Consider the following 12,358-nt stretch of genomic DNA (forward strand, 5'->3'; position numbering starts at 1 on the left):
TCGACTCACTGCTTCCTTCTGGAGGGATTGTTCTGGGCTCAAGTCACCCTCCTCTCACCTCCAAAATGGGGGAAAACCAGCAGAATTACGTGTTCCCTCTGTGTTCCTACTAGCACGCGGGTCACGATTTTAACCCAGCACTTACAGCAACACAGTGTCATCTCTGTGGCTTGGCGCTGACCCCTCTGACTCGTCTGTCTTGACGTTCCCAAGCCCAGCGAATGGCATGCAGTAAGGGTAAATAAATACTGGCCGAATTTAAAGTTTTTAAATATAAACTTACTGAAAATCATGGCAAAGGATAATGTTTTTTGTGCTGGATTTTGATTATATCATTATTAGTTTAGGGTGTTTGTTCTACTCCTGAAACTGTAGAAACCAGTTTCAGCTCTTCTCTTAAAATAATAATCTTTAAAGAAAAATCTCTTCTTTGAGACTTGACTGTTATCACATTGTTTTATTTTCTAAGGGAAATCTTAAGTAAATCATATATGGATATTTTAAATTTCTACCTCCCCCAAAAAAGACATGAACAACTGAAAAAAGCACAATTTGATTTAACATAACTGCAATTTGATACATATTTTGGAAATCTATTTGCAAAAGAAATATAAAGAGCCTTTATTTTAAAGACTTATTTGGCGGAGCTAAAATATCATCATTGTACTCCACCAGAATGAAACATTTGCTGTACTGAGATTTTTGTTGTTGTTTTAATTCCTTGCTCTTTAGACTGTTGTTTAAATTTTATGTGTGGTTTTGGTTTTTTTTTTTTTTTTTTTTTTTAAATGCGTTACCAGGGAGAAAATGGGACAGCAAATTCCATAGTGTAGAATGGCATCCACCCTCCCTCCCCAGCAACACACACAATGATGTCTGCATATGTTCCAATCCTTATCCACAGGGTTTTGTTCCGGGCCTGAAAAAGACAGCCTCCCACGGAACAAATAAGCCCTCTGAAGGATGTGTTTTTCTTTGGTGTTCCTGCAAATTAGTACGTATCTACGCCGCATTGTGTGGCATTTCAAACAGCATCCCATTATTTGTCCTAAATAGGAAAACGTACAAAAAGCATGGTTTGCTTATTCCAGAGGCAATTCTCTCACCTTTATTTGAATCCCCATCAGGAAGCATGAATTCGGTCGCATAAATGGCTTTACTTTGAAAATTATGAATAAAATCTGAGCTTACCCACTAAAACTTGCCCTTGGGTCCAAGGAAAATGATATATGTAGCCTTAATTTTTAAACCGAACTTAAATATTATCAAAACTGTAGTTCCAGGGTGAAGTATGAAAGGCGATCGACATCTTAGAAATTTACAGATGTCACAGAATAATATTTTTCCTAAATAAATGCTTTAAAAAGTCATATTTATACTTTGAGCCCTTAGAATCTACCCCCAAATATTTTTTCTGAAATCCATTGTTTCTCTTTTAGCTTTAATTTGGGTCTGTTTGGCTTAATGATAGCTACTGAACATAAATGCCATTACAATGCCACTTTCCAGCTGTGTGTGGAACTTGCTATCTAAGTACCAATTTGTGACAGAAGAATGCTGCCAGCTCAGTTCTCATCAGCATTAGAGGTTTTAGCAATTGCCAATTATTTTTCTAAATTACCTATCTTAATTAAGTAAAATATTGTGAATTTAAGATTGCCAAGTGTTCAAGTATTAGTCCATCTCTAACTAATTAGTTAAAAAAAAAAAAAAGAAGAAGAGACGATATTTTGTGACAGTGAGTGGCTATTTATAGAAGAAATCGCTCCTATGGTTTGGATGCCTTAATTTAGGGGAAGAAATACAAATTCTTCCTGAAATCCCATTACATTAGGGTCGTTGCTGAACTATATCCCGAACTGATGGTTGGTTTTAAAACAATGTAAATTTGCATATTCATTAGAGCCGAAGTGTCCAGGATGTTGAAGGTGATCGCGCCCTGGCCTGTTACACACACCTAGATCTCTCCGAAACATTTAAAAATTTCTGTTTTCGTTTCGCACTGTGAAGACAAAAAGAAAATGACTACGTTTCCTCCCACCTTCTAAGTTCCTCTAGCCGGGCTAATAATCGAATTAACAGAGGCGGATTAACAGGAAAAAATCATATTTTAATACAAGCACATAGGGAATTCCCACATACATGAAAATTCCAAAGACAGCGACGCAGCCTCGGGTACACGTGACGTTTGGGACAGAGGAGACTACGGGGGTCTTAGATTTCAGAAGTGAGAATGTGGGACTGACAGGTAGTTGAGGAAGAGCAGAACACACCTGGCCGGCAAGTCCTTGCTGGGCAACTGGGAAACAATGGGACACAGGGGGCATCCAGCTAATAGGCCCCAGCCTGAAGCCCCGTTTGCCATACTTAATTCAAGTCAGGCTGCTAAGGAGACACCCTCAGATTCCCTTCGTGGAGGGGGCCTTTCCATCTGAACCTCTTAGGCAGGGGAGGGGAGGCTCCAAGGTTCTTTGTGAGTCTTTTATTTCTCAATTACCAGCTTAAAGTCAATATCCCAGAAAGGCAGCTACAGCGGGGCGAAGCTTTGGGTCCCCTTCAACGCTCACTGGACAAGAACGAGGCCTAGAACTCGGGAAGGACCCCATCAGAACTGCGGGCGCCACGGGATTCGTACTTCCGTTTGGAACTTCCGACCCCAACTTACCACTGGATCCACATTTGACTCCTGACAAGGGGAGTCGATACCCAGAGCCCTGTGCCCAGCAGCTCGCAGCCAGTGGGAAGGTGTCGGACGCCGTCACTAGCTGACCTTGGCAACATGGCTGCGGAAAGTCTTTCTGTTGTATTTCGGTGCAGACTAGGACCCCCTGAAACTGCTGGTTCAAAGCAGAGATCACCAACCGGATCACGTTGTCAGCGGCTCTGCCGCACCCACCGCGGGGTGGCGAGCCCCAGCGGGGAGGGCCAGGCCAGCCTCAGGGCAGAGCCCGCGGTCTGCGGTCTGCGGTCTGCGGTCTAGTGAACCAGTTATGCACTCGTGAGCTCATTAGAGGACAATAAAGGAAAGGAAACAGTTTGCAATATGTGTGGACAAATTTCCACACAGAATAATTTTTGTTTGTATTTAGATGTCGGGTAGAAACTTTCCGTTATGAGAAAAAGTTGGTTTGTTTTTTTTTTCTTTTTGATCTTCAGATAGAAACCCTTTCAGCACAGAAGTATAGTCAGGAGTTTTCTTCCTTTATAACCACCACAGACGATGCAGATAGTGCTGCATTTTCAGCCTGAGAGGCGGATGCTCACCTCATAATGCACAGTGGCCCCCGCCACCGTGGAGAAGGGGGGGCAGGAACCCTGGATCCCCATCTACGCATCTTCAGTGTTTGTTTCGTTCATTCACCCAAATTTGAAAATAATTCAGCAGCGATATTTGAACTTTACATGTAATTTTATTAAAATACTACTTTCAAGATTCTTTTCCAATGTATTCAACATGCAATGTCAGGTAACCTATTTTAAAATACAAAAATAATTCATTTTGTCATTGTTTCCAGTGTAATCACAAGAATTCTTGGAGTTTCTAAAAGGGGAATTTTTTTCATCATTTGAGAGCCTGTGTCACTTGACAGTTTGAAGCATCCAAAACGACATAGGCAAACTGGATGGATGATGGGTCAATGAAATACAATGGCAGTCAATAAAGACAACGCAAACTACTGTCTTGAGCAGTGATAACCCTATCAATACAAAATGAGAAAGAAAACCAATTGGATTTAGAGCGGGAGAGAGATGAAGAGGTTTGGATAAGCGGACACCGAGTGCCAGCGAGCGGACAGCGGACGAGTCCGTGCCACGTCGACACGCTTGCTGTCGCATGGGAGATGCGTGGCATTATTGCTCGCAAAACAGAAACCAGGCCCACAGGGCGCACACGGTGCCGGGAAGAAAGAAACGGTCCCAACCGTGGGCGGCCGCCAAGAGGCGCCAGGCTCAAGGCAGAAGAGCCAGGGCTTCTGCGCCGACGGCGCCGTGTCTGAGGGAGGCCGGCCCACTCCGTAGCCTTGGGTCTGGGGCCCCTTGGCTCTGGGGCCGGCGATCTGTAAATGCTGGCGCCCTGACAACCGCCCTGAGCAGCCGCGGAGGGGCCCCGCTCACAGATGCTGAAGTGGCGCCCAACGGGCAGGTCGGAGAGAAAAGACGAGAAACACCTGCAGCGTCGTCGTAAATGGCTCCGGTCGGTGCTCTGTGGTCATCTGTTCTCCAGTGCCACTGCACACATGACCAGGAGAACCGCCGGCGACCGAGATGTTTAGGTTAAAGACGAGAAAGGCCCTTGTGACAGCTCGGGGAATGCTATGACAACTCATCTTAAAAGGTCGTGGCCCCTTCCTCACTTGTGGCATATAACACATACCACGTGGGGCGGGCCGCGGGCATCCTCCCGCCTTCAGACTGAGGCAGACGAAAGGGCCATAAGCTACAGGGAAAGAAAAGGAATTAAATAAGCCGCACTGATGTGCACTGCATCGGATAGTACTTCCTGCACGGACGCGATCTAGGCCGCTGAGATTTCGCAAGTAAAAGCCTGGGATGTTCAGCTGATCAGGATTTCATGGGAACAAAGAGTATTCTTTAGCGTAAGTACATGTCACGCAACGTTTAGGACATACTTATACTAAAACACTTGTTGTCGTTTGTCTGAAACCTGGAGGGAGCTGGCAGCCTGCATCGCCTGCCACGCGCGGCTACAAACCCTCACGTCTCATACGTTCACGGTGTGTGTCCCGCGTCACCTACGTGCGACGGGCCAAAACCGCCACCTCAGGAAACAAGCCCCGGATGTTCGGGGGACTGGAAGTTAAGCGACTAGATGTGATTACTACCCTAAAGGGAACGAGTATACGTTAAGAAAAAGTGAGTTTGAAAAATCATGGAACACACACATTACACACATCATATATTACATTACATATTTATCTATCACAGTCGGTGATGCAGAGTGAGTTATCCTTGGCCACCAAAGGCCTCACCCCTCGACTGCTGAGTTAGCTTCCTACCCAGAGCACCTGCTCTCCCGCTCGTCCCCTCACCTGCGTCCCGTAAGACCTCCCGCATCCGCTGGGGGAGGCCGACTTCCTGGCCAGGAAACAGCAGCGCGTCTCTAACCTGGCGTGGAAGACCCTCCCCAGCCGCCCTTTCCAAAGACGGTTCTGCTGCCTGTGCGCGTGCGTCACACCCTGTGCTAGACAGTGGTAGGTCAGGCCAGGGACGAAAGTCGCGAATACACAACCGACTGCAGCCTCGGTAAGGGCGGGGAGGGGTCCGGATAAGGGGAGCGGGTGAGTCCAGCTCGGGGGTCAGGGGACGCTCTCTGAGGGACGTGCCGTTTGAGCTATGCTTGGAAGAATGAGTGAAATTTGGATATGGGAAGATGGGAACGGAAAGCGTGGCAGGCCGAGGGTCTAGGCTCATGGGCTCCAGGCCGAGGAGAGGCCCTGACCGGCCCGGTTCAAGGAGATACTGACCTTTTCCGTAATCTATAGAAACTTTCTGACTTCCGTGGCATAATTAGAGCCATACAATAGGAAAATTTATCTGCCAGCTATTTTAAGCATCAGAAACCAGGAAGTTAATTTAAAATATCTCTGATCTGTGCCTTTAAAAACTAATTTTCAATGTCACTATAAATCCGCTAGCTGACTCTAATACCATCCATGCCCGATGCAAAACTCCCTTCTGCTCTCCTGCTCCGCCCCGCCCCCACGCCCACTGACGGGTACGTTCTGTTGGCCTTAAGTCTTGGCTATGTCTTTCTCTCTTTCTTCTTCGATGCCTCTCCCTGGGATGCGCCCGCCCCTCTCCTCTCTGAGTTCACCCTTCAGGACACGGATGAGCTACCGTCCGCTTCGGGAACGCGTCCCCTCTCCCTGAGACGGGCTGATGGCGGGGGTTGGAAGCCCCTCCTCGTTGGTGGCCCTGTCCGTCTGTCTGTGAGCTGACCTGGTTTCCTCTCAGGACCTGGCTGGGGCGGCCCCTCTCTGCAGAGCTATCGGCCCCCCTTCCAGGCTCAACCATCACCTGCAGGCTCGTGAGCCCAAAGTTTCAGTTCCAAATTTCCCCTAAGTCACATGTTTGTGTATCAAGCCACCTGTCTTCCAAAAAGTCTCAAAGGCACACCGGTCTGAACGTGCCGAAGCTCGCTCTCCTCTTCCCGGAGTGCAGCCCCGCCTCCATCCACCTGCTTAGCAGCTGGACCTGGGAGCCATTCCTGTCTTTCTCTTCCCAAACCTTCGTGCCCAGTCCGCTCAGTCACAGATCCTGGGCGTCCGCTGTCCCCCACTGCCCTCTTTGTCCAGGGGCCCAGTTCCTTTCCGTCGCTACTGCCTTGGTTCAGGCCGAGGCCCTCTCTCCTCGGCCCTCCTCCAAACCGTCTGCCTTCGTTCACTGTTGCTACTGTGACAGAGTTAGTGGCCTCGAACGGCACCAGAGTATTACCTGACGGCTCTGCCGGTCACAAGTCCAACACGGGCCTTCCTGGACGAGCATCGAGGTGGTGGCGAAGCCGCATCCCTTCTGGATGCTCCAGGAGAACGCGTTCCCTTCCACGTTCCAGCTTCCACTTCTCGGCACGTGACCCTTTCTCCATCTCCAAAGCCAGCGATGGTGCATCCTCCCGACTTCTCTTCCCGTGGCGTCTTTAATGCTCCTCTTTTAAGGCCCCTCATGATGACGTGAGACCCACCCCGATTACCCAGCACAGTCTTCCCATCTCAAGGTCCTTAATTGAAGCACATCTGCAACGTTCCTGTGCCATGGAATGGCACCTATTCACAGGGTCCAGAAATCAGGACACAGACCTCCGTGGGGACGGGGTGGGGGTGGGAGCATCGTTTTGCCCACCACACCACGGCCAGAGGGGCCCTGCTCAAACACACCTCCTGCCCTTCTTAGGGTGACTAGCTGCCGCCTGTAAGATGAAGTCAGACTTCCTAGCTGGGCGCGTACTGCTCTCTCCCTCTCTGTCCCATGTCACCTAGCGCCTCCATTCAAGAAGCCACACCTGCTGCTGTGCGCCCCTTTGCCTTTGCTGACTCTCCCGCCCCACCAAGAAGCTCTTCCCTTCCCCAGCCGTGAACACCCTCCCTGGCCCTGCCATGCCAGGAGGGAATGCACACCGCCCCCCTCGGGTGCTGGCCTCACCTGTACCGCTCCCCCCAGCTCGCCTCTGCCACGTCACTGTTTACTTACCGAGCCCCGCCCCCGCCCCCTTGGGCAGGCGAGTGGTCCGACGTGCCACATCCCCAGGAATCTGCCTTGTCGTGGGGGCCGCGGAGTGCACGGATGCAGAGGATGAGCAGAGCACCCGTCCCGCTGATGATGCTCGCGTCTGCATCCAGGGTGGGATGCGGAGCGGGTCCCAGGGGGTGGGAATAGCAATAGTTATGGCTCGGAATTAAAAAAAAAAAAAAAAGGAAACACTACCTTTTCCCTTTACTGCAGCACTAGCAAACTGAGCCAGACCTCCAGCACGGGCTTCGAGGGGTCTGTCCGTCGTCTGTTCTGTTCCCATGGTTCTGGTCTCCAGTGTTTCATTCAGCCAGCCCTTCCTGAGTGTCGAATAACTCCATGAAAATTGTCATTAAACCAGAGAAAAAACGGGGCAGAATTTACTCATCAGTTGACAACTGGTGAATGTTGGCAAACAGATGGCCTTCGGGTTTGAGATTTGTATTAGGACCCAGGAGCCCATGGGCAAGTCCTGCAGCTCTTGGAAAGGGATGGAGACCAAACATTTGTGGGTTCACCCACCGACCCCTCGTGGGCAGCACCCTTTACTGGCCCACTGTGACAAGAGTGACATTTCACAGAGGAGGAAACTGCACCTCTGAGCCGCGGAGAAGCCCCCCAAGCTGCCCGATGAGTGGAGGAGCCCAGCGTGGGCCTCAGCCTTTGTTCTTCTGCCTCTAGGAAGATGGGGCCACCAACCTCGTGGAGACCTGTTCCTGCAGGTCCTCTCAGCTCCCGTTTGGGCCGGGGGAGGTCAAGGTCGGCTCAAGTGGAGAATTATAGCCAACACAGCACGGCGAGGTGGAGAGGAAGAGATGGTGTCCGTAGCTCGAGTGTCTGTGCTTGGTTGAGCGGAACCCCTGTCACCCCTTTCACCCCTCATTACTGTGTCTTAGGACAGGGAAGGAGCTATGGGAGCCGATGAACCCTTAAAGATCAAAGACTCCGTTTACATGCAGAGAGCCAAGAGCAGTACAACCCAGAGAAACGAAGTTGGGAGAGTGAATTACGGTAGGGCGTACATCATCGAAAGGTACAGCAAACCAGGCTGTTATTCAGAAGTAAACTCGTGGCAATGATCACTTTTGAAATTTGTGTTTTTAATTACTTTTTAAACGAGAAGAGGGAATGGTAAAATAGGACCCTGCATTTCATCGCCTCTGTAATACCCCACAATCTTAAGATGACTTGAACACGCAGCAGTGAATGACATATCGTTGGGAGGTCCACTCCAGGGTACCAGGCGCCTCGTCGCCCTGGGCAGGCACGGGCTCGTGGTGCCGAAAGCCCTTGGGATGCAACCTAAGTACCGTTCTCTGAACAAACGCGCTTCTCTCGTGATGGAAACGCGTTTGTGGTCTCAGCAAAGTACTCCGGTTATTCATTGTGCAGGCGCGTTAAACTGGGGCTCTGCCTGCGAATTCGCGCGCACGTCCTCCCGGACTGGACCGACACGTGGCTTAGAGGCCGGACGTCGCACTGAGGCTCAGCGGCGTCGAAGGGCGAGAGCACGGACTTCACAGCAGCGGCCGCGAGCTGGTCCGGGCGGTGCGGCCTCGGGCAGCTTAGCTCCCTCTGAGCTCGTGCAGGCCTCACTTGTTGTGAGGCTCACGTGATAAAATATTTTGAAAGGATTTCAATGTTGAATCTGGCGTTTGATAAGCGTTTTAAAGTGTCATCGTTTTTAGCTAAAACAAAGGAAATTGATGTGCTCTAAAGGAAAGGTTATTCTACTTTATTATAATTGCATTCATACACTATTTTTAAAAAAAACAAAAACAGCGTTGAATGCTTAGTAGAAAGAGTGGGCACTGGACTGAGCCCCGGCGTACAGGTTTTAGCCCTGGCTCTGCATCCCTAGCTTTCCCTTCCTTCCTCAGTATTTACTATGACAATCGTGCTGCCAAGTTCTCGTCACATATTCTCTTACTGACTCTTACGAGGCCAGGCATAGCCTTGATCAAATGACTTATCCTTTCTAGATTCTCCTTCTGCAGAATAAGAGTGTCGAACACTCTCTCGGGCCTCTTCGGGAAAAGCATCCTAAACGAACGCCTCCAAGAAATTATTTTCTCATCCTTCGTGAATTTCAGAGCCAACGGTCCTGGAGGTTTCGTGACGCTGCTGGCCACTCCCCCTCCCCCCCTCTCGTGGCCCTGTCTTTGTCATGTTTCTGTTACTGAGGCCTCCTCCACCTTCCTCCCCGAAGACCACCCTGGACCCCCACACCCGGCCCTCCGTTCTCCTCGCCAGCCCTTTTCCCGGTCAGCCCGGCTTCCTCCCGCAGTGCGCGGCCCAGCCATGTGCGTAGCTTTAATTATTTTTCGTTTCAGTTAGTTGTGCTGTGTGTCTAAGAACCATTATTAGATGAAGAGACCCAAACCAAAGAAGTCGCTCCGTACTATCTGTCCTCTGTCGAGTCCAAGGTACGGATTCATCGTCAGCACTTAACATTTTGTGCACACTGTAGTTTGATGACGTTTCTTAATGTTGACAGGGTTAATGCTTCCAGAAGCCTAATAAAAATCCTACAGCCATTTTAATCATCAGGAAACGGTAGTGAAAATATACCTATGAGTAGCAAAAATCCACCTACTTCAAAGCTGTTACCACAAACTAAATAATCATGTTCCCGATTCAGCATCCTTCCTGTACCTCAAGATGTGTATTTAATAAGTGTATTTAATATCCAGGGTCTTTAATTTACCACAGAGTTAACTCAAATATATTTGTATTCCTTTTCATGCAGAGCTTCAAAAGTCAGCGAGACTTACGATAATGGAGGTCTGACCTGTAGGTGAATAATTACTTTTTTCCTTTTCATGTATTGTACTCACTAAAATATACTGATGCATTAGTAAATGGCAGAACTTTTGTCCTAAATTTTAACAAAATAGCTGCTTTACAAGACCTTGAATTGCAGCGTGCACAGCGTTGACATCACAATAGGGAAGCGAAGCATTTTTTGTAATTAAGTTAAGCAGTTATTTTTGCCCCCACAACTCAATTTTCTTTCCAATTTTCTAACCCCAATCCAGAATTACTGAACCCGAAACTTGCTGAGAAGAAACTATGCACTCAGCTCAATTTGCCCCTTCACTGTGCTCACGGGAACGAAGCCCTTTCTGGGGGTGAGGGGGGCTCCACGCTCCCATCCCACCCCCATCCCGCCCCGCCGGCTATCGTGAGCGTCCTTCTGTCTTGGGAAGTCTGCTGGGTTCATTCGAAATAGCATCTCGTTTCCTCATAAGCAAGTCCGGTGGGTGGCAGCGAGGCCACTGAGGCCCAGACTTCCTACCCGCCCGGGGCTGCTGCGGGGAGCTGGCGGATCCAGAACGCCGACCTCGCGCCCGCGTCTGCGTGTTCCCCGTCATGTCACCGACACTGTGTGGACCTGGCCCCCGTTAGCTTTCGTCTCCTGTCAACTCTCGTGGCCTGGAGTTTCGGGTCCTCCAGGAGTCGGGTCTCACCAGCCCGACCCTTCTTGAGTTGTCATCATTCTCAGGTTTGAGTCTTCGTCAGGGAGCCTCATCTTTTTATTCCCCTATGCAACCCGGACCAGCATTCTTCTTGATAAAGCCTTTATTTAGCGTGTTCGTCTTCAAAAAGTAGTTGTGCCGTTTCTTATTTTTGCTTTAATGCAATGCCTTGTGGAACATTCCATCGCAGGACATTTAGATCTACTCAGTTACTCAAAGCCAGACTGGATTCCTTTCCATAGCCATATAGCATTACTTCTGTTTTGGTGGACGTGAAGGTTATTTCAAGGATCTTGCTATGAAAAGGCAATCGTTATAACTTTATTTTATGTGCTTGCATATATTTTGTGCACTTGTGTGAATACATCTGAAAAACACATTCTTAAGCATAGAATGTGCATGTTCTATTTTGATAGCTGTCAACCTGGACCCATCCAGTCCCTTAGACCTCTAAGAGGTTGTTTGTCAAAGTCTAAGTCTTCTTGATTTGGGGTTTTGCCTTTGGCTGTCCTCTGACACCTCGGCTACGTGGATTATCCGCTCGTGCTACACAGCACCTGACAGCAATTACTAAGAGCATGGACCTCTCAAAATGTAGGAGCTACTTGTTTAGGTTTTAAAAAGGGATCAAAATTACAGACATTTATTAAAATTACTGGGTTTAGCCATAATAGCAATATCTTCTCGAATGGATTTGCATAATCTTTTAAATAAGTCTACATCTTTTGAGCGGAGCACACGTGACGTACACTTGCCAAAGAGCACGTGTCCCGGCAGCCCTGGGCGGGGGGCCGCCGGAGCCCCTGAAACGAGGGCTCTGCCAGGAGGAGAAGCTGGGAGCCAGCGGCCAGCCGCTGGGGCCCAGTCATCCCAAGGAGCCAGGAGCCCCAGGCCCGGGCTGGTGTGACCCACAGAGACGTGCATTCGGCTCAGCAGGATGCAGCCAGGCAGGAGCGGCAGGGGCCCTTGGAAGCCAGCTGTCATCATCCGCATGGCTCCCGCTTCAGTCCGGCCCAGGAGGACCGTCGTTCTCGGTCTTGGCTGGACACTGAAGTCACACGGGAAGTGTTAAAAGCCTAGTGCTGCTGCCGATCCCACGTGTTCTGCAGTAACCCCGACTCCCCTCAAGTGCCTTCAGTAATCTGAGTCACATGTGTTCATGACGCGGTCTTTTCGGCTTTCATCACTTTCTGCCAATTTCTTCCTTTCCTGCTCTATCTGATCCAGCAGGACAATATCCTTTGAGTTGACCCGTGCAGATACCAGAGTCAATGCCTCTGGGACTCTCTCTGAGCGACGCAGGTCTGGGGCTCAGCCGGGCGTGGGCACTTTTTGGGGCTGTCCAGGTGGTATGTCGTAGCCAAGGCTAAGAACGACAGCAGTAGGACCGCAGCCCCTGGACCCGGCAGGAGCTGGTCAAGGGTCAAGGCCCCGGCAAAGCGGGCATGGCTGTCTCCTGTCTCTGTCTCCTGTCACCACAATGGAACCAGAGTAGCAGCAAAGTGATGGAGACAGACGGCCAGTTACAGAGACTCAGCCGACATGGCAGGACTGGAGAGGGCAGCTCGCCTGGGGTCATGGGGCTGTTGGGGACCCACCAGAGACCACGCAGCATGACACACTCAGGTCTC

At 49.8% G+C, this 12,358-nt stretch overlaps 1 protein-coding gene across 2 annotated transcripts in view; it reads left to right on the forward strand.

Annotated features, from left to right (window-relative positions):
• The window catches only part of PACRG (parkin coregulated), a 432,512-nt gene that overhangs the window by 291,382 nt on the left and 128,772 nt on the right, over positions 1–12,358 (forward strand). Inside the window, exon 5 of one of the 2 annotated variants that reach the window (XM_006915042.1) lies at positions 2,989–2,998. The exons of the other annotated variant lie outside the window; for it this stretch is intronic. Within the exon in view, the coding sequence (XP_006915104.1) occupies positions 2,989–2,998 (10 nt within the window). The remainder of the gene's footprint in view (positions 1–2,988; positions 2,999–12,358) is intronic. 2 annotated transcript variants of the gene reach the window in all.

Source organism: Pteropus alecto, unplaced genomic scaffold (assembly GCF_000325575.1).
Source record: "Pteropus alecto unplaced genomic scaffold, ASM32557v1 scaffold195, whole genome shotgun sequence".
Lineage (NCBI taxonomy): Eukaryota > Metazoa > Chordata > Mammalia > Chiroptera > Pteropodidae > Pteropus > Pteropus alecto.